Source organism: Cnephaeus nilssonii (assembly GCF_951640355.1).
Source record: "Cnephaeus nilssonii genome assembly, chromosome: 14".
In the NCBI taxonomy this organism is placed as follows: domain Eukaryota; kingdom Metazoa; phylum Chordata; class Mammalia; order Chiroptera; family Vespertilionidae; genus Cnephaeus; species Cnephaeus nilssonii.
Window position 1 is genome coordinate 61,682,281 of NC_137085.1, and position 25,194 is coordinate 61,707,474.

Genomic DNA, 25,194 nt, shown 5'->3' on the forward strand with positions numbered 1-25,194 from the left:
CAAATAGTATGCTGGGATGGATTAACAAATTAACATGTAGGGTTAAAGCCAGGCGTCTCAGAAATACCCAACACCCTGGTTCTTGATTTGAGAAGTGTACGCTAGGAGCAGATGTCGGGATTCATGTACGTGCCTGAAACCTTTGTGTTTTATTTGTAATGTAATGGCTCCATGGTAACTAATATGCTGTGAATAACCATTTTTTAAAGTTAATTGCCAGAGTTAACTTTTCTTAAGGCTTTTAACCAAAGATATTGTATAACGAATAAGACTTCGTTAAGGGCTCAACTAGTATCTTGAAATAACTTAGTTGCTTTGAAAGTAAGCAGTAGTTTTAGATTTTTAGTAAACATTTTGATAAATTGCTGTTTTAGAAGAGAAATCAGAACATTTGGTTAAGAGGACGGGCCTTCCTTAAAGCCCGAGTTGTAGGCTGCATCTCTGATCAGTTTGTATCTCTGACACAAACCAGCCTATTCTTTTTACACATATATATATTTTTTTTAATATTGAATCCAGAGAAGAAAGGAAAGGGAGAGAGAGGTAAAAACATCAATGATGAGAGAGAATCATTGATTGGCTGCCTCCTACATGCCCCCTACTTGGGATCGAGCCCGCAACCCAGGCATGTGCCCTGACCGGGAATTGAACCAGGGAATCAAACCAGTGACCTCCTGGTTCATAGGTCGACGCTCAGTCACTGAGCCACACCAGCATGGCGAAACCAGCCTATTCTTAGCTGCAGGCATTTCACCTGGAGCCACGGGACTGAGCGCAGATGAAACAGTTCACATCCCTCGTCTCTCGTGTGGAAACCCCCCCCCCCCTCCACAGCATCACCTTCACGTGTATCATCATTGCTCTGGCCTAGGACAAGGTATTATGCTCTTATATTTCCTGGAAGGAAATACTTTATTCAGAATCTGGAAGTTCTTTTAAAATGTATGATATGGATTGTTATTAAGTGCTTAAGTTGGCATGTAATGGATTAATCTTCACAAACAGTACATTTTTTAAAATTGCAGTTTAGAAGGGTCATTCAGTTCTTGTCAAACTTAGGGAACTGGTGAACTGACATCCAGCTAAATGAATGAATATGAAACTGAATGAAAATGACAGTGATGGCTCCCTGACTTAGGTTATTCCTTTAATCCAGGAAATAAAACCAACTTCACAAAGTAGTTGTAGGGGGTTAAAAGAAAGAATACAAAAATGTGCTTCTAAACTGCATTGGAAATGCTACCCCTTTTACATGTTTCACTGAAAACAAATAGCAGCTGTGATGCTTCAGTGCAGGCCTGAAGGGTAGTAAACGTTGGAGCAGGATTTCAAATCCAGGCCAGTTCTACCTCCGGACTGCATCTCCCTCACAGGCCAGCTGAATACCACACAGTGAGTATGCAATGGGCACCTATGTGTACTTCATGAATTAAGGGATATTTTTTATTAATTGATTTTCATATAGAATTGACTAACCTTGTTATATTTAAAACACCAGCTACCCTTTTAATAATTCTTATTTAATATGTTTAAAAACTAGATAAGCTTAAGAACAAAAATGAATGTTAGCCCGAGTTGGTGTTGCTAAGTGGTTAGAGTACACTGAAGGGTCTCATTCAATTCCTGGTCAAGGGCACATACCTGGGTTGCCGGTTCGCTCCCTGCCCCTGGTCGAGGAGTGTGTAGGAGGCAACCAGTCTATGTGTCTCTCCGCCCCCCACCCCCTTCTCCTTACCTTCCTTCCACTCTGAAAAATAATATCCTCAGGTGGGGATTAACAAATAAAAATGAATGTCATCATCTCAGTTTTAAAAACAGAACGACATTGTATGTTGACTTTTACTTAAATAGTTATTAGCAGTTTTCCGTCCAAAGCTGAAGTACATCAGACTCAAAAGCAGTGGTTCTCAAACGGCAGCGTGTGAGGCTCGTTTGAGGGGCCTGTCAAAATGCAGGTTCCTGGGCCATTCCCAACGGCTCTGATTCAGCAGATCTTTAGGGGACCCAGGAATCTGCATTCCAAACAGGCCCTCTGGTTAACTCTGTGACCTGAACTACTTTGAATAAATGACCTAGAGAAAATTGCCAAGTCAAAATTAGCATATCACTTAGGTCCAGAAGAAGAAAGTAAAGTGACAGAAAAGCAAAATAATGTTTCAAAGCAAAAATAAACAAATGAGAGGAAGATGTTGGGGAAAGGGAAGGTCATTTTTATTTAAATCACTTCAATACTTTAGCACAATGAAACTGTTGTCTTTGCGCGTAAATTTTAAATGTACGTTTCTCCAGAGAAACATTTAAACTTGATGTTATAGCTACTTCAGAAACTTTTGGAAGGAACAGATTCTTTTATGTAACAATTTGCTCTTCCCAGACAGAGTCTGATATAGTAAAAAAGAAGGAGGTTACCAACTCTCTCAGGGACTTCAGTGAGCTGTGGTACCGTCTTTAATAACAAACTTGGTAAAGGTTTTTTCGTGTTGACCTGTGACTGGTACATGGTTGGCACAAAGTAAGTGTTTCTTGAGTGTACATAGGCATGTGTACACAGCCGACTCAGGATCAACTCGCTCTACTAAGGTGACCTGTTTATTGAATCAAAAGCTAAGACCAGGATAGGAGTGTTTCTTGACAAGCATACTACAGTAAAATAAAACTGAACGAAGGTATTGGGAAGAAGTGTTTGTTATTGCTCTGTATACAACTACTTGGATAAAGGAAAAGTTCAGGACTCTGATATTATGTGCAAGGGTGTGTGTGTTTCCCTTGTATATTTTAGTAGACTTTTTGCTGAGTGACGGAGTAAATCTCCACAGCAGTTTTATTGTTGTTGGTTTTTTGGCACCAGAGACACTGTTGTTGTGATTACTATTTCTTTGCTTAAGTTATTAGAACTTCAGGTAATTTACTTGGCATTTGAAACTCCAAAGAAAGATCATTTAGAAGTTATATCTTATGCTTTGAAAATATCTAATGGTTCTTATATTAGAGAAACTCTTTCACCACACTGAACAAAACACAATAGAGATTTGATGGACACAGAGTTAAAACAGCCAAAGAAATAAATTTCTCAATCTTGGTAACAGCCAATTAATTAGATGGTTATGCTCTTGGTTTCTTAACCTGGGGAACATGAACTTGAGTGGAAGAAGAAAGCATCCTTTATTTCCACTAATCTCTAGTGAAATTCAGTATTTCAATTTTAATATAAGCAACCACAATAATACTAACAATTGTGACAATGTCACCATAGGAAATTACAGATCTTTTTATGTTACAATTGCTGCAGATATCTCAAATTGTCAATCCTTATTTCTGTTTCAAAATTACCATAATTATAATTTTACTTGTGTTTCTTTTTGGTCTAATATTTTAAGAAGTAGGAAGATTCTTCAGGTAATTTGCTTTAAAAAAATTAAAGTGTTATTTAGTAATGAAATTTTAATTTCTTGTAAAGTATAATTTCTCTAGTTCTTTATTTTTGTTTTAGTGATTCTAGATGTATATTTCAGCAATGTATGTGGCCATCTTTATTGGGAGGGAGCTAGACTAAGGCACCTACAGTTGCACACTAAGGGAGTATTTGCACACTAAAGCTTTCAGTAACTTTTTTTTAATTTAGGAGTAAAATAAGCACCTTTAAAAACAAAATAAATGTAGCTTTTTAAAAAGGGTAATCTTAATACTTATCTTAAAATTCTAAATATGACATTAAAATTCTAAATATGACATTAAATTTATAAAGATATCAAATTATCCTTTAATGCTCAATTGTTTCTTTGATTTATTTAATGATATAAAATTATTTTTTTGGTAATTATTTTTACTACCTGGTTTTTATGTAACAAAATATTTAGTACCCTTTTTATATAGTTGCTGGACAATACGATTCTATAATTCTTTCAAGAAAAGCGAATGATATTCCAGTGATTCAGAAATTGTTTCATTAATCAGTTATTCTTATATATTTTAAATCTTCAAAGAAAGAATCAATTTTCAAAACTATACTAGTAAGTGATGACTTATAACGTTAGAGTAATTAACAATAGTAATTCAGTAATAAATGATCTGAAACTTGACTAGTTCTTAGCTTTTATCTCAATGTAAGGTATATGTGACCTGTTTTTTTTAAAGGAATATGGGGTATTATTTTCCTTTTCTAAGTGTGTCTGACGAGTGTTACCTCTGGGAACGGTGACATCTACAAAATGTTACTGTGGCCACTGCAGACCATACTTCACAGCGCTCCCTCCTGCAGATCTGCTGCTACAGGGGAATTCGGAGGTGAAAAGAAATAGAAACCAACGTTGTTAAAACTACATCTCAAGTTAATTGAATCTATTTCTCATTACCCTTACAGGAAAGTATCAGGCTTCAGACAATATAAACTTAACTTGTAGAAATCCACAGCTTTGGAGAAACAGGTTGTTCAGAGTCTGTTTTGAAAATATGACGTGTGAGAACCACAGGCTGCTGTGAGGTGTCCGGGAAGGAGGTCATGTGATGGATTTCTGTCACACGCTCGGTCTTCCCACGCCAGCACGCTTCCTGTGGTGTTTCTGCAGCGGAATCCTCGGCCTGCTTTTCCTTACGTCACAGCAGCATGCTGTCTCACAGTTTCTTCTTTTTAACGGGAAAGACGCTGAGGACGTCTCTTCTTTCTGAGTAAAGATGGCTGTAGGTAAAATACATACCTATCGTGAAGAAGGAAATGGTAAAAGTAAGTAAGATTGATTAATCATTTCTTTGGAACAAACCGTAGTTTTAAAATACAGTTAGCGCTGCCTGGAGGCCAGGGCTCAGACACTTGGCAGGAGAGATTCGCAGAAGGGAAAGTAAAGCAAACCCCTCCATCTCACTGATTGATTATTGAAAGGATTTCATTTTTCCCTTTCTTCAAGGGAGTGCTCTCCACCTCCCCTAATGTTTCACATTTGTCTTCTCTTTTGTGTGTTGTTCATATATACTTGACAGTTGTTACCTTGTAGCGATAATCACTATTCTTGGGGATTTGTGATGGTTAGAGCTGGGGAAGCTAAAATTTAATAGTGGAAGTCTTTTTCCCCATTTCCTGGGAAATTGACCAAGTTTTTTCAACTGTAAGTTTTTGTTATATACATTTTTCTTACTTGCTAGGAAAGAAAAAAATAGATACAAATGGAAAAATCAGAACTGCTTATTTTGACATCTATATTTCATATATAATGCAGTTTTTCTGCTAGTAAAACTGTTCTGATTCGTTTGATCTTGAAAAAATTAGTATAATTTGTAGGTGCTTTACTAACAAGGTCTAACTCATTGTGTCAGGCTTCCTCTCCGTTCTTTCCCATGTTTGTAGACCTTTCTGTTACGGTTGATGGCAGCACAAAACAGAAACACCACTTACCTATAAAGAGAATCATGAGATATATTTTCAGCACATATGGGAAGTAGATGGATAGGTCAAAGGGCAGCTTTGTGGAGTAAGTGCCAAATGATTCAAAATAAGGCAGCGACTGATAGACGGCAAATGCTGTTTAAAGAAAAAAGAGGGCATCATGGAGGTTTCTCCGCTTAGCTTGCTTTAGAAATATCTATGTATAGGTAGATGTGTCTGCACATGGAAGGATATTTTTAATTTGATGACAGTTTTGTGATGACTGCTGAATCTTTTAGCTAAAGCTACAGTTTGATGTAGAAATATGCCGAATGATTAAACTGGCAAGGCCATGACAGCAGTGTGACTTGTTGAATTTTTGTCCATCTTATACTTTAGAGATCGTTTACAATGTTATCTCAAAATACCTGTCCCTGTCCCTTTAGCCACAAATAGGGGTGGGTGACATATGAACAGACAGAAAATGCAGCATATGTTTTCCTCGTCGAGTTTCACAACACACATTAGTATAGTAGAGATTCTGAAAAGCTCTGCAATAAAGTAACTGGTTTCAGAAGCAGGTCCAAGATGGCCTCATAAGAGGATGCTAAGCTCACCCGCTCCCATTTAGAACAGTTTCTCCTGAGAGTCAGCTGAGGGCCAATTGCACAACTTCTGCAGAACAAGTAAGAGAGAAAGAGACCACAGAGAGAAGGTCGGGGGAACAACCCAGGAATGGAGGAACCAGTGAGCACCAGTTTGTTTCCCTGCGCTTGGACAGCGGGTGGGAATCCTGGCCAACTTGTAGGGCTGCTGTAGCAGGTCCCCAGCCATCGCTTTCGAGCTAGCTCCAGCAGGAAGAGAAGGGTGCCATGTGCAGGGCAAATCTAGCAAATACTGCTAGGCACTGCTACATGCAACCACTGGGCTACACATGTATGTGAGGCTCCCAAATCCAAAGTACAGATCTAGCCAAGCATTAGAGAGCCCGCAGGCAGGGCTGCCCTGCCTGGAGAACGTGCAGAACTAGCACATATGGTTGCGCTTCCAAAATCATTCTACAAAGCCAGCATTATTTTCTTTTCTTGTCAGATTGGATATTAAAGCCAGACAAAAAACATTACAGGCCAATATCCCTGATGAAATGCATACAAAAACTCAACAAAATATTAGCAAACTGAATTCAATAATAATAAAAAGATTATACACCATGATCAAGTGGGGTTTATACCAGGAGTGAAAGGTTCAATAAAAGTCATAGGATTATCAATAAGTGCATAAAATTTGAGATTTTTTTCATAAATGGATGTTGGCTTTTGTCAAAGTGGGTACAGAAAGGCTATACAGGACAAGGCCACAGCTAACATCATAAATGACAGTGAAAAATCTAGGATCAGAATAAAAGACAAGGATGCCCACTGTTATTCAATATAGTATTGGAAGTCCTAGCAATCTGACAAGAAAAGGAAATAAAAGGCATCCAAGTTGGAAAGGAAGAAATAAAACTCACTATTTACAGATGACATACTATATAGAAAACCCTAAAGAATCCATATAAAAATAGAATGAATTAAGTAGCAGGATACAAAATTAATGTACAGAAATTTGTCATGTTTCTATACACTAATAACAATCAGAAGGAGAAATTTAAAAATCCATTCGCTAGTGATGCTCAACATCACTAGTTATAAAGGAAATGAAAACTACAATGAGATGCCCCCTCATACCTGTTAGAAATAACGAGTGTTAGAGTAGAGATGGAGAAAGGAAAATTTATATACTGCTGGTGGGAATGTAAATTGGTACAGCCACTATGGAAAACAGTATGACGGTTCCTAAAAGAAATTTATAGCTACCATATCAATCCCTCTTCTGGGAACCTACCTGAAATTTTTTAAAACATTTATAACCATATGTACCCCTACATTCATTGCAGCATTATTCACAATAGTCAACACAGGTAAACAACCTAAGTGTCCTTCGATGAATAATTAGATAAAGAAGATATGGTACATTTATACAATGGAATAGTATTCATAAAAAGTGAAATACTACCATTTGTGACAATGATGGATCTTGAGAATATTGTGCTAAGTGAAAGAAGTCAGTCATAAAAATGACAGGAAATGTGATTTACTCATTTGTGGGATATAAAAAAGCCATACTCATAGATACAGATAACAGAATGGTAGTTACCAGAAGGGGGAGGGAGGGAGGAATGATAAAGTGAGTAAATGGGTTCAAATATATGGTAATGGAAGGAGGCTAGACTTGGGGGTGGTGAGCACACAATAGAGTATACAGATGTCATAAAGTTGTACACCCAAAATTTATATAAAGTTATTAATCAATGTAACCCCAATTAATTAAAAACAAAGAAAAAACAGTATCAGCCAAGACGAGGAGACAGAGAAACTTATTTAAAATGAAAGAATTGGATAAAACTCCAGTAAAGGTGCTAAATGAAATGGAGATGAGCAATATACCAGATCAAGAGAACTTCAACAAAAAGATAAAAAATGTTTTTAAAGTACCATTTAGAACTGAAGAAAGTAATAAGTGAAATGAAAACTAGACTAGAACAAATAAACATCATATTAGATGAAGCAGAGGATCAAATCAGCTACCTGAAAGACAAGGTAGTAGAAAACACCCAATCAGAAGATCTAAAAGAATTTTAGAAAATTAGGATAGTTTAAGTGACATCATAGGGCTCCCAGAAGGAGAAGGGAGAGACATGGGGATTGAAAACCTACTTGAAGAAATGATAGAAAATTTCATTCATCTGGTGAAGGAAATATACACACAATATACACACAAGTCCAGGAAGCACAAAAAGTCCCAAGCAAGACGAAACCAAAGAGTCTGACACCAAGATAAATTGTGATTAAAATGCCAAATGTTAGCCCTAGCTGATTTGGTTCAGTTGATGGAGAGTCAGCCTGCAGACTGAAGGGTCCTGGGTTCGACTCCATTCAAGGGCACATGCCCGAGTTGCAGGCTTGATACTTAGTAGGGGACATGCAGGAGGCAGCTGATCAATGATTCTCTCTCATCGATGTTTCTATCTCTCCCTCTCCCTCTCTGAAATCAATAAAAATTAACAATAAGATGCCAAAGGTTAAAGACGGAGAATCTTAACAGTACCAAGAGAAATGCAGCTAGTTATATACAAGGGAGCTCCCCATAGGAAAACTAGAAGATTTTTCAATAGGCCAGAAGGAAATAACGTAAAACATTCAAAGTGATGAACGGGGGACAATTTACAACCAAGATTGCTCAGCAAGGTTATAATTTAGAATCGAAAGAGAGAAAATGTTTCCCAGACAAACAAATGCTAAAGGATTTCATCACTACTAAACCAACATTACAAGAAATATTAAAGGGACTTCTTTAAGTAGAAAAGGTCAAAACTAAAAAGAAAATACAGGAAATGAAAAATCTCACTGACAAAGACAAATACTTAGTAAAGGTAGTGGATCAACCTATTATAAAGCTAGTATGAAGATTAAAGGCAAAAGTAGGAAAAATATGCATAAATACAATAATAAATTAAGGGATACACACAAACACATGTAAAAAATGACAAAACAAATGGAGTATCAGGGGAAAAAATGCTATTTTAGAATGTGTTCTAAAAGCAACCATCAGCTTAAAGCATCCTGTTCTATATGAAGTACATAGTAGCTACAAACCAAAAATCTGAGATACACAAAAAATAGAAAAGAATCCAAATATAACACTATACAAAGTCATAAATATATAAAAGAAGAGAGCAGGAGAAGAAAGGAACAGAAGAACCACACAAAAAAATCAGAAAAATTTAATAAAATGCAATAATTACATACCTGTCAATAATTAAATGTAAATTGACTAAATGCTTTAGTCAAAAGACATTAGGTAGCTGAATAGATAAAATAATAAGACCTACACATATGCTCCAATACTTCAGATCAAAAGACACACAGAGGTAAAGTAAAGAAATGGAAAATGATATTTCATACAAATGGAAATTTTAAAAGCTGGGGTAGCAATATTTATGTCAGACAAAACAGACTCAAAGGCTGTAATCAGGGACAAAGAAGAACATTTTATAATGATAAACGGGTCAATCCAACAAGAGAACATAACTCATAAACATCTACACACCCAATGTAGGTGCCCCTAAATATATAATGCAGATATTGTCAGACATAAAGGGAGAGGTCCACAGTAATACAATAATAGTAGGGGATATTCGCACCCCACTTACATCAATGGATAGATAACCCAGGCAAAATCAACGAGGAAAGTGATCGGAATGAAACATTAGATTGGATGAACTTAATAGATATTAATAAGACATTTCATTCAAAAACAGAATATATATTCTTTTCAAGTGCAGTGGAACATTTTCTAGAATAGACCACAAACCAAGTCTCAATAAATTTAAGAAGCAGAAATCCCATCAAGCATCTTCTCTGATCAAAACAGTATGAAATTAGAAATCAGTTACAAGAAGAAAATCAGAGGGGGGAGGACCCACAAACACATGGAGGCTAAACATACTACTCAATGATGAATGAGTTAACCATGAGATCAAGGAGGAAATCAAAAGGTAGCTTAAAACAAATGAGAAGGCAAACACGTGACCAAAATGGGACACAGCAAAAGCAGTTTTAACAGAGTGATTCATACATCTACCTAAAGCAACAACAAAAATCTCAGATAATCTAACCTTAACAAAGCCCAAAATGAACAGAAGGAAGATAATAAAAATCAGAGGGGAAATAAATGAAACTAAAACACACACACACACACACACACACTAGAAAAGATCAATGAAACCAACAGCAAGTTCTTTGAAAAGATAAGTAAAATTGATAAACCTTTCACCAGACTCATCAAGAAAAAAAAAAAAAGAGTCCAAATAAATACAATCAGAAATGAAATGACAACAGAAACCACAGAAATACAAGGAATTATAAGAAAATGCTGAAAACAATTATATGCTAACAAATTGGACAATCTAGAAAACATGGATAAATTCCTAGAAACACAACCTTTTAAGACTGAATCAGGAAGAAATAGGAAATCTGAATAGACCAATTGCTAAGAACAAAAATGAATCACTAATAAAAATAACACACCAACAAACAAAAGTCTGGACCAGATGGCTTCACATGTGAATTCTACCAAATATTCAAAGAATAATTAATCCCTGTCCTCAAACTATTACAAAAAATTGAAGAGGAGGGAAAGCTCCCAAACTTATTTTATGAGGCCAGCATTACCCTGATACCAAAGCCAGACAAAGACAACACAAAAAAGTAAAATTCCAGGCCAATTTAGCTGCAAAAATCCTCAACACAATGTTAGCAAATGAAATCCGGCAATACATTAAAAAGACTATACACCATGATCAAGTGGGATTTATTCCTAGGATGCAAGGCTAGTTCAGTATCTGCAAATCAATTAGCATGACACAAACTAAATGAAGGATAAAATCATCCGATCATATTTGAAAGATGCAGAAAAAGCATTTGATAAAATCCAACATACAATCATGATTAAAAACTCAGCAGAGTAGCTATAGAGGAAATGTACCTCAACATAATCAAGGCCACCATAAATAACAAACTATAGCTGACATCATAGTCAACAGCGAAAAGCTAAAATCTTTTTCTTTAAGCTCAGGACTAAAACAAGGATGTCCACTTTCACCTCTTCTATTTGACACAGTATTGCAAATCGTAGCCACACAATCAGACCAAAAATAAATAAATAAGAGGCATCCAAATTGGAAAGGAAGAAGTAAAACTCATTATTTGCACAATACCTGGTACTATATATACTAGTAGACAACTCTAAAGAATTCATAAAAAAATATTAGAATAAATAAATTCAGTGAAGTTGCAGGATACAAGATGGATATTCAAAAATTGATTGCATTTTATATACCAATATCAAACTATCACAAAGAAAAATTAAGAAAACAACCCCATTTACTATTGCATCAAAAAGAATAAAATATCTAGGAATAAATTTAACCAAGGATGTAAAAGGTTTGTACTCAGAAAACTATAAAACATTGCTCAAAGAAATTGAAGAAGACACAAATGGAAGCATATACCGTGCTCATGGATAGGAATAATTAACATCGTTAAAATGTCCATATCACCCAAAGCAATCTGTAGATTTTATACAATCCTTATCAAAATACCAATGACATTTTTCACATGACTAGAAGAAATAACCCTAAAATGTACACGGGACCAACAAAGACCCAAATAGCCAAAGCAATATTGAGAAAGAAGAACAAAGTTGAAGGTATCACACTGCCTGATAGCAAACTATACCACAAGGCTATAGTGATCAAACAGCATGATATTGGCATTAAAAACAGACACATAGATCAATGCAATAAAATAGACAGCCCAGAAATAAGTCTATGCTTATATGGTCAATTAGCATACAGCAAAGGAGGCAATAATTTACAATGGGATAAAGACAGTCTCTTTAATAAATGATGATGGAAACTGGACAGACAAGTGTACAATATTAACTAGACCACTTTCTTATATCATATACAAAAATAAAATGAATTAAAGACTTAACTATAAGTCCTGAAATCATAAAACTCCTAGAAGAAAACATAGGCAATAAACTCTTTGACATTGGCCTTAGCAATATTTTTTTAGATATGTCTTCTAGGGCAAAGACAACAAAAAGAAAAACAATAAATGGGGCTAAATTAAGCTAATAAGCTTCTGCATTGCAAAGGAAACCAACAACAAAACTAAAGGGCAACCTACTAAATGGGAGAAGATATTTGCAAATGATATATCTGGTAAGGGTTAATACCCACAATATATAAAGACCTCATACACCTTAACATAAAAAAAAGTCCATTTGATGGTAGCCATTCTGTCCTTTTACTTTGCATCCCTCTGATAAATAGTGAGTTGGAGCATTTTTTCATATGAATCTTGTTCATCTGTATGTCCTCTTTGGAGAAGTGTCTATTTAGGTCCTTTGCCCATTGTTTAATTGGATTATTTGTCTTTTAAGTTGTATGAGTTCTTTATATATTTTGGAAATTAACCCCTTATCAGATGTATCATTGGCAAATATGTTCTCCCATACAGTGGGCTTTTTTCCATTTTGTTGATGGTTTCTTTTGCTGTGCAGAAGCTTTTTATTTTGATATAATACCATTTGTTTATTTTCTCCTTTGGTTTCCTTTGCACTCAGAGATGTCTCAGCAATTATATTGCTAAGAGAGATGTCTAAGACTTTGCTACCTATGGTTTCTTCTAGGATTTGCATTGTTTCACAACTTATGGCAAGGATGTGGAGTAAAGAAAACCCTAGTACAATGCTGGTGGGAATGCAGACAATGGAAAACAGTATGGAGTTTCTTCAAGAAATTAAAAATGGAACTGCCATTTGACCCAGTGATCCCACTTCTAGGAAGATATCCTAAGAAATTCAAAACACCAATCATAATGAATATATGCACCCCAATATTCATAACAGCACTATGTACAATAGCCAAGATCAGGAAACAGCCCAAGTGCCCATAAGTAAATGAGTGGATAAAAAAGTGGTGGTACATTTACACCATGGAATACTATGCAGCAGTAAAAAAGAAGGATCTCTTATGCTTTGAGACAGCATGGAGGGACCTGGAGAGTATTATGCTACGCGAAATAAGCCAATCAGAGAAACATAAGTATCATATGATCTTACTTATATGTGGAATCTAATGACCAAAATAAATTGATGAACAAAATAGATCCAGAGACATAGAAGCATGCAGCAGACTGACAAATTTCAGAGGGGAGAGGGGAAGAGACTAAGCAAAGAATTTATATGCATGTATGCATAACCCATGGACACAGACAATAGTGTGGTCAGTGAAGGCCGGGGGGAGGGTTGGTGAGAGATGAAGAGGAGTCACAGGGGCGAGGGAAAGGGGGCATCTGTAATACTTTCAACAATAAACATAATTTTTTAAAAATAAATAATTCCATTTAAAAATGGGCAGAGAACATGCATAGACACTTCTCTGAAGAGGGCATACAAATGGCCAATAGATACATGAAATGATGCTCAACATCACTAATCATAAAGGAAATGCAAATGAAAACCCCTATGAGATACCACCTTGCACCTGTCAGACTGGCTGTTACCAAATCAACAAACAGGTGTTGGCAAGGATGTGGAGAAAATGAAACCCAGGTGCACTATTGGTGGGACTTCAAATTTGTGCAGCCACTATGGAAAACAGCATGGAGGCTCCTCAAAAAATTAAAAATAGACTTAATGACCCAGCAATTACACTTTCTAGTATGTATCCAAAGAAATCCAAAACACGAATTCAAAAAGATAGATGCACCCCTATGTTCATTGCAGCAGTAATTTCAATAGCCAAGTTGGAAGCAACCTAGGCGTCTATCAATAGACAAATGAATAAAGATTTTGTACATACATATATATAAGGGAATATTAGCCATAAAAAGAATGAAATCTTGCCTTTTGCAACAACATAAGTAGATCTAGATAGAGAGAATTATGCTAAGTCACATAAGTCAGAGAAAAACAAATACTGTATGATTTCATTTACATATGGAATCTAAAAAACAAAATAAAACAGAAACAAATAGATATGCAGAACAAACGGATACTTGCCACATGAGAGGGGAATTGGGGTGGTGGGGAGAAAAGGTGAAAGGAATTAAGAAGTATGAATTGCCAGTTATAAAAGTAGTCATGAGGATGTGATATAATACAGCACAGGGAATATAGACAATAATATTGTAATAATTATGTTGCCAGATGGGTACGAGGCCTGTTGTGGTGATCACTACATCCTATCTAATAAAGAGGGAATATGCTAATTGACCCTCACACCATTGCAAAGATGGCAGCACCCACAGCCAATAAGGAGGTAATATGCTAATTGACTGCCCTGCCCTCAAAGATGGCGGTGCCCACAGCCAGTAAGGAGGGAATATGCTAATTGACTGCCCCACCCTCAAAGATGGTGGTGCCCACAGCCAGTAAGGAGGGAATATGCTAATTGACTGTCACGCCCTCAAAGATGGCGGCACCCACAGCCACAAGATGGCAGCGCCCAGTCCCCTCAGCCCCCAGCCGCCCAGGGCTGGCCCGAGGTGCAGGCAAGCCTCCAATGGCAGCTGCCCAGCTGCCCGGGGCTGGCTCAAGGTGCAGGCAAGCCTCGGATGGTGGTTGCCCAGCCTCCCAGGGCTGCCCGAGGCTCAAGTAACCAGGACTAGCCAAGGCTTGAGCTGCTGGCAGTGGCAGCAGCAGAGGTGTAATGGGGCATCATCTTCCCCTGATCGCCGGGTTGCCTCCCACCCCTGAGGGCTCCTGGACTGTGAGAGGGGTCAGGCTGGGATGAGGGACCCCTGCTCCAGTGCATGAATTTTCATGCACCGGGCCTCTAGTAGGTATATAAATGTCTAACCACTATGCTGTATACCTTAAACTAATATAATACTATATGTCAACTATAATTGAACATTTAAAAAAATTTAAATGCAATACATAATCAGACCAATTTTGATTCAGTTGGTCAAAATGGAAGTGAAATTTAATGGGTGAGGCCTGAATTAATAATGCACTGAACTAGGATTACTGGATTTTTCTCTAGTTTCCAGATAAAAATCAATTACAAATGTCAGGCCTTTTTATATATAGTTTCCCATTTTCCATATTTAAGATGATGTAAATAATATATGCTGCATCTTTCCTCACATAAGGGAACAGTAAAAACCTTAAATTTCCTTTTCAAGGAGAAACTTTAATCAATCTAACATAATGTCATTAAACAACTAATTGCACAATTAAACAAGTCAAGGAGAAGAGGTCTGGGTAAAGTATTGCTAAGTACATCTAGATGACCTAATGGTGACTGAATGGCTCTTCTCAGCTTGTACTTCAGCTGTTCAAGATGGATTCCTATCATATAAAATTACATCATTACAAATACTCTACTCAGATTTAGAATTTGTCTTAAGATATTCAGAAATTCACTTGGTTAAAGAAAAAATATATAACCAAAACTATTTAATCTACTTTTTGAGATGAAATGTGGAATTAAAATTTGCATAAAATCCAACTATAATAGCAATACTGGATCAGAAGCTAAGTTGTAATAACCAAGATGAAGGTTAAAAATGGTTTGAGAAAATCTATCCCATGTAGAAAATTATAGACATGGTTCAGGAAATCCTTATATAGGGCAGGGGGAAGGGAAAGGGCACTAAATTAGAAGCCATGAGGAATTCCAAAATTCTCTCTCTCAAAGAGTTTACCACCTATTTGAGAACAAAATACACATATGAAATGACCAAAGACACCTGTGCAGAGTGAAAGTGAGATGGGGAGGACGGAAGAGGGAGGCAAGGAAAGGACAATCAGTGACTTCCAGGTACCAGTATTCAGCCATTAAAAAAAAAAAAAAAAAGAAATCTTGGCATCTGAGACAGCATGGATGGACCCAGGTAGAGAGTATTGCATTAAGTAAAATAAGTCAAGATAAATACTGTATGATTTCATTTATATGTGGAATCTAAAAAACAAAACAGAAACAAACTCATAAATACAGAGAACAGGCTGATGGTTGTCAGAGGGGTGGGGCGGGGTGAAAAAGGAGAAGGGGATTAAGAAATACAAATCTGGCCCTAACCAGTTTGGCTCAGTGGATAGAGCGTCGGCCTGCGGACTGAAAGGTCCCAGATTCGATTCCGGTCAAGGGCATGTACCTTGGTTGTGGGCACATCTCCAGTAAGAGGTGTGCAGGAGGCAGCTGATCGATGTTTCTCTCTCATCGATGTTTCTAACTCTCTATCCCTCTCCCTTCCTCTCTGTAAAAAAATCAATATATTTTTTAAAAATAAATACAAATCTGCAGTAATAAAATAAGTCACAGCATGTAATGTGCAGCACAGGGAATCCTATATAATAAAAGCCCAGCAACCGAACAGCGGAACGACCAGATTGACCCGTTGACCAGTCGCTATGATGCGCACTGACCACCAGGGGGCAGACGCTCAATGCAGGAGCTGCCCCCTGGTGTTCAGTGCGCTCCGTGGGAGCACTGCTCCCACAGCGGGCCAATTCCCGCAGGCCACGCCCCCCACCAGTGCACAAGTCCATTCTCTGGGCCTCTAGTAGAGTCAATAATATTGTAAGAACTATATATGGTGACAAATGGTATTGTGGTAACCACTTTGTAAGGTATATAAATGTTGAACCCCTGCGTTGTATACCTGAAACTAATATTGTATGTCAACTATAATTTAAAATATTTTTTTTAATTGGGGGGAAAATCTTCGCTGGGTCACTAAATTTGAAACCCCTTTTGGATGAGTAAACAGACTTAAATTAAGTGATTTATCCCAAACTCATACAGTGAGCTAATGAAGTTACAGCTTAGACTCATGTTTTTATCCTTTATCCGATATTTTGCCTACTGGGCAGAGCTGCTTCCCCCTGTAACTTTGCTTCCTCATGCTTTCCCTTTGCAAGGGAAGTATGCTAGGAAAGAAACATTGAGTCAGCTAAGCAGTGCCAAAAATAGCAATTTAATCATCAAAACATTTAGTGAACCCATTATAACTAGATGGCTTTTGTCAGTGAGTAAGAGAGCAAGTCACTCTTTTCTTACCTTCAGCAAGAACACACAAAGGATAAATCGGCATCCATAGTGTCTGACTGAGCCATTTCAGGAAAGCATAGGAAATTCCTATGACTGATAACATGCTATTAGTGTACCTGAAAGGAGAAAAGGAACTTATAAGCATCATTTGCTGATGTCTGGGAAATAAAAGAATGAAATACTTTAGCATGTCATTAAATACACAGATAAAACTGGAATGAGTATAGAGTCCATACTTTATTTCCTGTTACTTAAGCAGAAGAGGTTTTAAAAATGGGGGGAGGGGAACCATGTCAGTCTGGCTTATGTCATGAGGTGGATCGAAAACCATCAAGTCTCTTGATTAGTGACTTCACTTTCACTCAGAAGCCAACCAAGCCCACTGCATGCAACAGGCAGCTAGGTGGTTTGCTTGCATGCTTTTCTCCACAAACAAAACTTGTATATACTAGGGAATGACTTTTAAAAATAAAAATATGACTTCCAAGTTCTATTGGCATCCCTGTGCTTATGTAATTGTGCCATCTTAAAGAACTGTCCTGAGGAGTTTGTTTGGGTTACAGTAGGTGGTTGAAAACCTGCTTTTATGATGTAATAGATGAAGTGGTCTAGATCTTTGTATTTCTCTGTTCTCTGAATAGGCCAGTGGTGCTCAAGTTTAAGCAAACATCAGAATCACCCAGAGGGCTTTCTAAGGCCCCGTCCCCAAAGTGTAAGATGCAGAGGGTGCAAGGTAGAGCCTGAGAATTTATGTTACGAACAAATTATAGTGGCTGAGGCCACTGGTTGAGAACTACTGGAATAGGTAGTGAATACATATGGCCAAACAAAACCCAAAACCTTGAAAAGCATGGTGAAAAGTAAATCTTTCTCTCACTCCAGGACCCTATTCCACTCCTCAAAGGCAATGACCAATGCCAATTTCTTATATAGTCCTTCAGAAATATTCTTTGCATATGCTTATCTATGTGTATCCTACCTAATAAAAGAGTAATATGCAAATTGACCGTACCTTCGCTACACCCATAAGCCACGCCCACCAGCCAATCAGGAGCAAATATGCACATTAACCCAGCAAAGATGGCGGGGGGCGGGGGACGGGGGGAGGAGGGGGCAGTGCACGCTGCCGGTGGAATCCAAGCCATGATGGCGGACTGGGGCAGGCTGTGTGGGTTAGTGCCGGCAGCCACCTGACCAGGTCCCGGATAGGGTCTTGGAGTCAGCCGCCGCCAGCGGAGGCTGACTCCAAGCCCCTATCATGGATCACGGACCAGGGCAGGCGCCGTGGGTTAGAGCCCGCAGCGCCTGACCAGGTCTGCGATCACGGATCACGGACCGGGGCAGGCGGCATGGGTTAGCGCCTGCAGCCCCCTGCCCAGGTCCGCAATGATCACGGATCACAGACCGGGGCAGGCGGCATGGGTTAGCGCCTGCAGCCGCCTGCCCAGGTCCACGATCATGGATCACAGACCGGGGCAGGTGGCATGGGTTAGCGCCTGCAGCCCCCTGCCCAGGTCCGCAATGATCACGGATCACAGACCGGGGCAGGCGGCATGGGTTAGTGCCTGCAGCCGCCTGCCCAGGTCCACAATCACGGATCAAGGACCAGGGCAGGCAGCGTGGGTTAGCGCCCGCAGCCGCCTGACCAGGTCCCCGATAGGGACTTAAGAGTCTAGCATAACAAAAAGAAGATTCAGCAAAAGCAGGAGACAAGGTTTCATAAGTTCTCCCCCAGGTCACCACTGTTCTCTTATACATTTTAATTATCCCAGACTTTGCCTGATGGGATTTGATTTGAATTATGCCTGATAGAGATTACATGGCATGAATTGTAGGCTCATTCTTTCTTTTTGTGGTTGCCTGACTGAGAAAGGCCTTGGAATGAGAGAAGGCACTTTTATTTTCCTTTTTCATTCTATAGAGACTTAGGATTACAGTTATATGAAGAAGTTAGTAAGAGAATGAAAGTCTCATGCTGTATTTTTCTGTAAGTTTTATCATATGGACTATCAAAAACTTGATCGCGGACCTGGTCAGGTGCTGTGGGCGCTAACCCACACCGCCTGCCCCGGTCCGTGATCCATGATCGCGGACCTGGTCAGGCACTGCGGGCGCTAACCCACGCCGCCTGCCCCTGTCTGTGATCCATGATCATCGCGGACCTGGGCAGGGGCTGCGGGTGCTAACCCACGCCGCCTGCCCCTGTCCGTGATCCGTGATCATTGCGGACCTGGGCAGGGGGCTGCGGGTGCTAACCCATGCCGCCTGCCCCAGTCCGTGATCCGTGATAGGGGCTTGGAGTCAGCCCCCGCTAGCGGCAGCTGACTCCAAGACCTTATCTGGGACCTGGTCAGGCAGCTGCTGGCGCTAACCCACGCAGCCTGCCCCAGTCCGCCATCATGGCTTGGATTCCACAGGCAGTGGGCACTGCCCCCTCCTCCCCCCCCACCCCCCGCCATCTTTGCTGGGTTAATATGCATATTTGCTCCTGATTGGCTGGTGGGCATGGCTGGTGGGCATGGCTTATGGGTGTAGCAAAGGTATGGTCAATTTGCATATTACTCTTTTATTAGGTAGGCTATATATATGTATGTAAGAAAGATGTCATCTGCTAATAAAAACGATTTTCCTCTTTCCTTTCCAATATGGATGCCTTTTACATCATTTTCTTGCCTAATCGTCATGGTTAGAACAATGGTGAATAGAAGTGGCTAGAGTAGACATGTTTGTTCCTGATCTTGGGATGAAAGCATCAGTCTTTCATCATCCATCATGTTAGCTGTGAAGTTGAGAAATTTTCCTAGTCTTGCTTTTTAAAAAGTCATTCTAGGATAAGTTCGGAAGATAATTGTACCCTCATTTTATAGAAGAAAAAAATTTAGTTTCAAAAAGGTTAGATACTCTGGGATTTTACTCCTACATTAAGAGAAATGAAAATATGTGCATACAAATCTTGCACATGGATATTCATGCAGTAACAATCCAAGTGGATAAAGTGTGGTATATCAATATGAGGGAATATTATTCAGCCATAAAAAGGAATGAAGTACTGATAGATGTTAAAACATGGTTGAACCTTGAAAACATTATGCTAAGTAAAAGGAGCCATTCACAAAAGGCCACACGTTGTATGACTATTTATCTGAAATGTCCAGAATAGGCAAATCTGTAGAGACAGTACACTAGGAGCTGGGAGAAGGAGGGAATGGGGAGGGACTGCTAATGGGTTTGGGGTTTCTTTTGGGGGTGATGAAAATGTTCTCAAATTAGATAGTGGCAATGGTTGCATATGTTTCTGAATACATTAAAAACCAAATTTTATACTTTAAAAAGGGTAAATTTTAAGGTCTGTAAATTATCTCAATGCTGTTATTTTTAAAAAAAGAAAAGGTTAAGTGACTTGCCTAAAATCACAGAGCAAGTCATAGTGGAAGTGGGGTCATCCTGAGTTCTCCTTTTATGTCCAAAGTCTTTCCGTGACAGCCTGAGGTCACTCCCAAGGCACAAGTCACCGCTTTCTGTGACGGGTCTCCTGAGCTTATCTGAGCCTGAATCAGCTCAGAAAGAGTCAGGCATACCAGGGAATGATACATTGGAAAGCCCAGAGGAGGCTCTGTGTCTCACAAACAGGAAGTCATGGGCTACGAAAGTCCATAAAGTTTGTCCCAAATCTAAGAAACTTTATCAGTTAAAAAATGAGAAATAATTTGCTAAGTTCTATAAACCAAAAATTAGTCATTTTAATTCAACAAAATATTCTAATTCACTCTAGGGCTCAACCCATTATTTAACAGTATTTTAACTCAGCTAAGTAACTGACGATTTAATACAGAATTTACAGAACCTCAGCTAATTTGTTACCGGCCCACACCCAGATCTTTCAAGTGGGAGGGGCAGTTCTCATTTGTGAAAGCTGAGGTAGCCGTTAGGACAACCCCTCAAAGGGAGCCAGTGAGCAGACTGTTTACCCCACTGCTTCTAGAGAGAGACGAGGCTCATCTCCTTGCGAAGTTTTAGAATTAGAAGGAAACAAGATGAGCTAGTGTGCAAGCAAGGGTCCTTACCCTGAGGCCTAAGGATTCGCAAGGAGTCCACAAAAGAACTTCAGTCATGTGAACCCCCTGGAAGTGCATACGAAAATGTATGTGGAGGTACATTTTTTCTCAGGGAGAGGAGGGCCTATATTGAAAAAAATTCCTGAATTCGCAGAAATCAACTCTAAGTTCTGACAATGATATGATAAAAGTCTTGCCTTGCTTATTAGAGTAACAAGGACCAGAGCAACTGCAAGGAATGCCTTTCATTCGCCAACAGCTGTGAGGTTTATTGCAAATTGGTGTTATGCCATGACTCCTGCTAGATACCTGCATTGCTGTGCTCCTGTAATAATACCACGGTGGGTTTGCATGTCTTTGGTATGCCCATTATGGACGGCAATAGAAATACATTTCAATATCAAGATGAAATAATTGTTTTCTCTCTCACTCCAAGTAATCAAACCTAAGCAGCTATTAATAGTTTCCCTGAAGAAAGCAACCTGCCTCTCTTTAAGAGATTATTTTGCCTCCTTACCTAACCATGTCCAATAGATTCCAGAAGATGAATAAAACACACACGACATATTTCCCTTGGACTTCCTCTTGACTGGTGATCACCACAAACAGGATGATGATTCTCTCTGTGAGCTAACAACAACAACAAACCATCAGAGTCAAGAATTAGGATCATCTATTAAGCATGTAATTTTCTAATTTAAAAACAAAACAAAACAGAGTTCCTCTTAAAAGTATGCTTTAACTAGAAATATGTATCCTAAACGGTTAACATAACCTCTGAAGCAGTAGGGTTACGGGTGAATTTCATTTCCTCTTTTTTTTTTTTTTGTCCTGTATTCTCCAAATCATATATAATAAATAAAAAGATAACATATTTTATCTGAACCGGGATATTTCCCTTCCTGTAATACACGCACACATGTTTTTATTCACTTTGACGAGCTTGTATTGCGTGTCTGCTATGTATTAGATGCTAAGGTTATGAAAGCATGGCCCTCGCTCCAGAGGGTAGCAGCAGCAAGACAGTGTGAGGCAGTAACTATAACACAGCGTGAGCAATGCTGTCACTCAAAGTGCAATGTCCAGGTGCACAGGTGAGGAAGATGCCCGTCTGGGGAAAGGATGCAGATATATAAAGAAAGGCAACATTGCAGTTGGATCTTGAAGAAGAGATGGGAGTTTTGAGGTAGACCAGCGAGGAAAAGGGCCATCCCAGGCCAAGGGTGTGGCCTCAGCAAAGAGGCAGAGATGTGACAACACAGGGTGCACTGGGGAGGAATGAGACCCCTGGGGGCTGGAGTGGGTGCACAGAAGGGAATAATAGGAGAGACAACGGAATTGTGTTGGGGGTTGGGTTGTCAAGGGTTTTGAATGACAGACTGAGAAATTGCAATTTCATCCAACAAGGGAGCCATCGTAATTTTATTTTTTTTGGGGGGGGGGGTCGGGGAGGAGGGCAGGAGGAGAAGGGTAAGTAGTACAGTCCTAACTCTCATAAGCTGGTGGCAAATTAAAAGAATTCAACATATTCATTTACTTCACGACAGTAAGCATTTACAAATTATTGAGAATTCACATACTTATGGCTTAGCTGTAATTACTGGCCTCAAAAAATGCATGCCTCTTTCCCAATCTAAGTATAAGGTGCCTTTTTATGTTGTAGTAATAGCCCCTATACAGTCTGCATTTGTATGTTTTTAATAGGACATTTTACTTTTCTTTCAATGGTCAAAAGAAAATATACTGGAAATCGAGGGAGCATATTAGTGATAAAAGAAAGGACAGGGTTGCTTTATATTTTTCAATAGCTGTCTTTATTTTTAAAGCAGCTCAGGGAGAAAAGACTGGGATAATCTATGACTTAGAATCATGGGCTGTTAGTCCTGGAAAGTCACTTAGTGCAGAGAAACCCAAGATTTGCCAACAGTGGTCACATGATCAGAAGTCCACTTGTATAACCTCTATCAGAATGTTTATGACTATAGCAGTGAGTCAAGAGGGTCCCTGCTGAGCTATGGGATTTAGATATGATTCACACCTTAGTCAAACGACTAGAGCTATCTACACAGCTGTTTTTCATTTGTCAGCCTCTTGTTTCTTGATTTAATTTAATTCTAGTTCTATGAATTATATTTAACTGCAATGATAATTACTGAATGACCCAAGCTTGGCAGCCTTCAGATACAAGATCTTTAGCAGCAAACAATTTAGGAACTACCTAAGCTTACGTTCAATTGGTGCCTGCTAATTAGGAAAATCATCCAGCTTTTGATAAAATCTCGAGATGCACACACATGAATGCATACACAAAACACATATTTCTTTTTGTTATTAATCCTCACCTGAGGATATTTTTTCCATTGCTTTTCAGAGAGACTGAGAGGGAGAGGGGGGGGGAGGGGGGAGGAGGAGGAAGAGGAGGAGGAGGAGGAGGAGGAGGAGGAGGAGAAGGAGGAGGAGGAGGAGGAGGAGGAGGAGGAGGAGGAGGAGGGAAGAAGAGAAAGAGTAACATTGATATGAGAGAGATACATCCACTGGTTGCCTCCTGCACGCACCCCGCCAGGGGTGGGGAGTGAACCCACAACCCAGGTACCTACCCTTGACCGGGAATCTAATCCCCAACTCTTTGGTTCAGGGACCAGTGCTCTAACCACTTAGCAACACTGGCCAGGGCAAAAAACACATATTTCTAATTACATGGTTGACTACTGCAGAAAATATCTTCAAAAAGAGAGACTGGAGCTGCACAATGATATTTACCCTGTTCAAAATCATCACTTGAGGGTTTGTGACAGGTTAAGTGAGAGAATCCCAACTGCATAGAAATCAGCAATCAACATGCCCCCAAAAGCACACAAACCACGTGCATACATGTGGATATGTGAAGATCCCCCCGACAATGTCAGTCTAATTAACAAAGTATCTGATGATTATTCTAACTTGACCATTCAATGGCAACACAATGGAAGAATTTAGGTGGAGACAGTCTTAAATTGATGTCAGCATTTATTGGTTACTTTATGCCAGGTTCCAATTATACATCACCTCATTCAATCTCCCTAACAACCCTAAGAAGTGCTATTATTATTATCTGCCTCTGTATTTCATAAAGTGAAGGTGACCTACCTAAAGATCTGGAATCAAAATCTAAACAATGTGATTCTAAATCCCTCATTCTGAAACACTATGACATGTCACCTTTGTTACTTTATGGGCTACCCCTGCGCCTATTCTCCAGGTTATAGTCTATTCTTTTTAAAAGCCTCTCCTCAAAAGTTAAACCTTAAAGCAAGAACTTTGATTTTCTAAATCAACACCAAAACAATTTTGAGGAATAGACTTTAAATGTTTTACTTTCCTTTACATACAATCATTTCACCAGTTATTTGGAGCTTTTCATTTGGGAGAACTTAGCACTTTGTCATTTTAAAACAAATCCTGTGAGAACATGACTGATTACTAATGAATGGTCTCGTAATGTTTAGAGCAACTCAAACAGGTATAATAAAAAATTCTATAACTTAGCCCCAATTAAACATGGTGGTAATGTAGTCTGCTCAAAAGTATGGTAACTATAAAAATATATATTTTGCATTTTTATATTCTATTTGGGAATCTTAAACTCCAGGTTAAGCAATGACTAAACCTAAGCTATTACTTTATACATGGCAGCTAGCACTTTAGCTATAAACTGTGGAAGGCGGTAAAATGATACTTCAACTATAGGGAGAATTTCCAGAATCTTAAAAAATAAGTTGGCTTTAGCCTCAAGGACTATTTTACTTTTTCAATCCTATGAACTTTTGTTGAGAACTTCATATATACACCCTTATCTGTTTAAAAACCACCAATTATTTTCTTCTATAAGAAAAAAGCATTTAAGTAATTCTAGTTTTATTATTTTGTTTACTCATCATTCAATAGATAATTATTAAGTATATTGTTCTGGGTCCTGGGAGAGGGTAGCTATGAACAAGACCAAGACCCATCCCACGTAGTGAGAGAGATAGTAAACAGAGGGAGCATAATAGTTAAGAGTTCAGAACAAATAGCCTAAATTCAGATTTTTCCTGCACCAATCAAAATTTATGTCATCTTGGGTAGTTTATTTAACT

At 38.8% G+C, this 25,194-nt stretch overlaps 1 protein-coding gene across 1 annotated transcript in view; it reads right to left on the minus strand.

Moving 5' to 3' along the window:
• Positions 1-2,194: 2,194 nt before the first annotated feature.
• The window catches only part of HACD4 (3-hydroxyacyl-CoA dehydratase 4), a 34,393-nt gene continuing 11,393 nt past the window's right edge, over positions 2,195-25,194 (minus strand). Inside the window, exons 4-7 of the mRNA XM_079789820.1 lie at positions 21,597-21,709; positions 17,034-17,140; positions 5,387-5,512; positions 2,195-4,694 (exon numbers count right to left, since the gene is read on the minus strand). Of these exons, the coding sequence (XP_079645946.1) occupies positions 4,612-4,694; positions 5,387-5,512; positions 17,034-17,140; positions 21,597-21,709 (429 nt within the window). The 3' untranslated portion in view covers positions 2,195-4,611. The remainder of the gene's footprint in view (positions 4,695-5,386; positions 5,513-17,033; positions 17,141-21,596; positions 21,710-25,194) is intronic.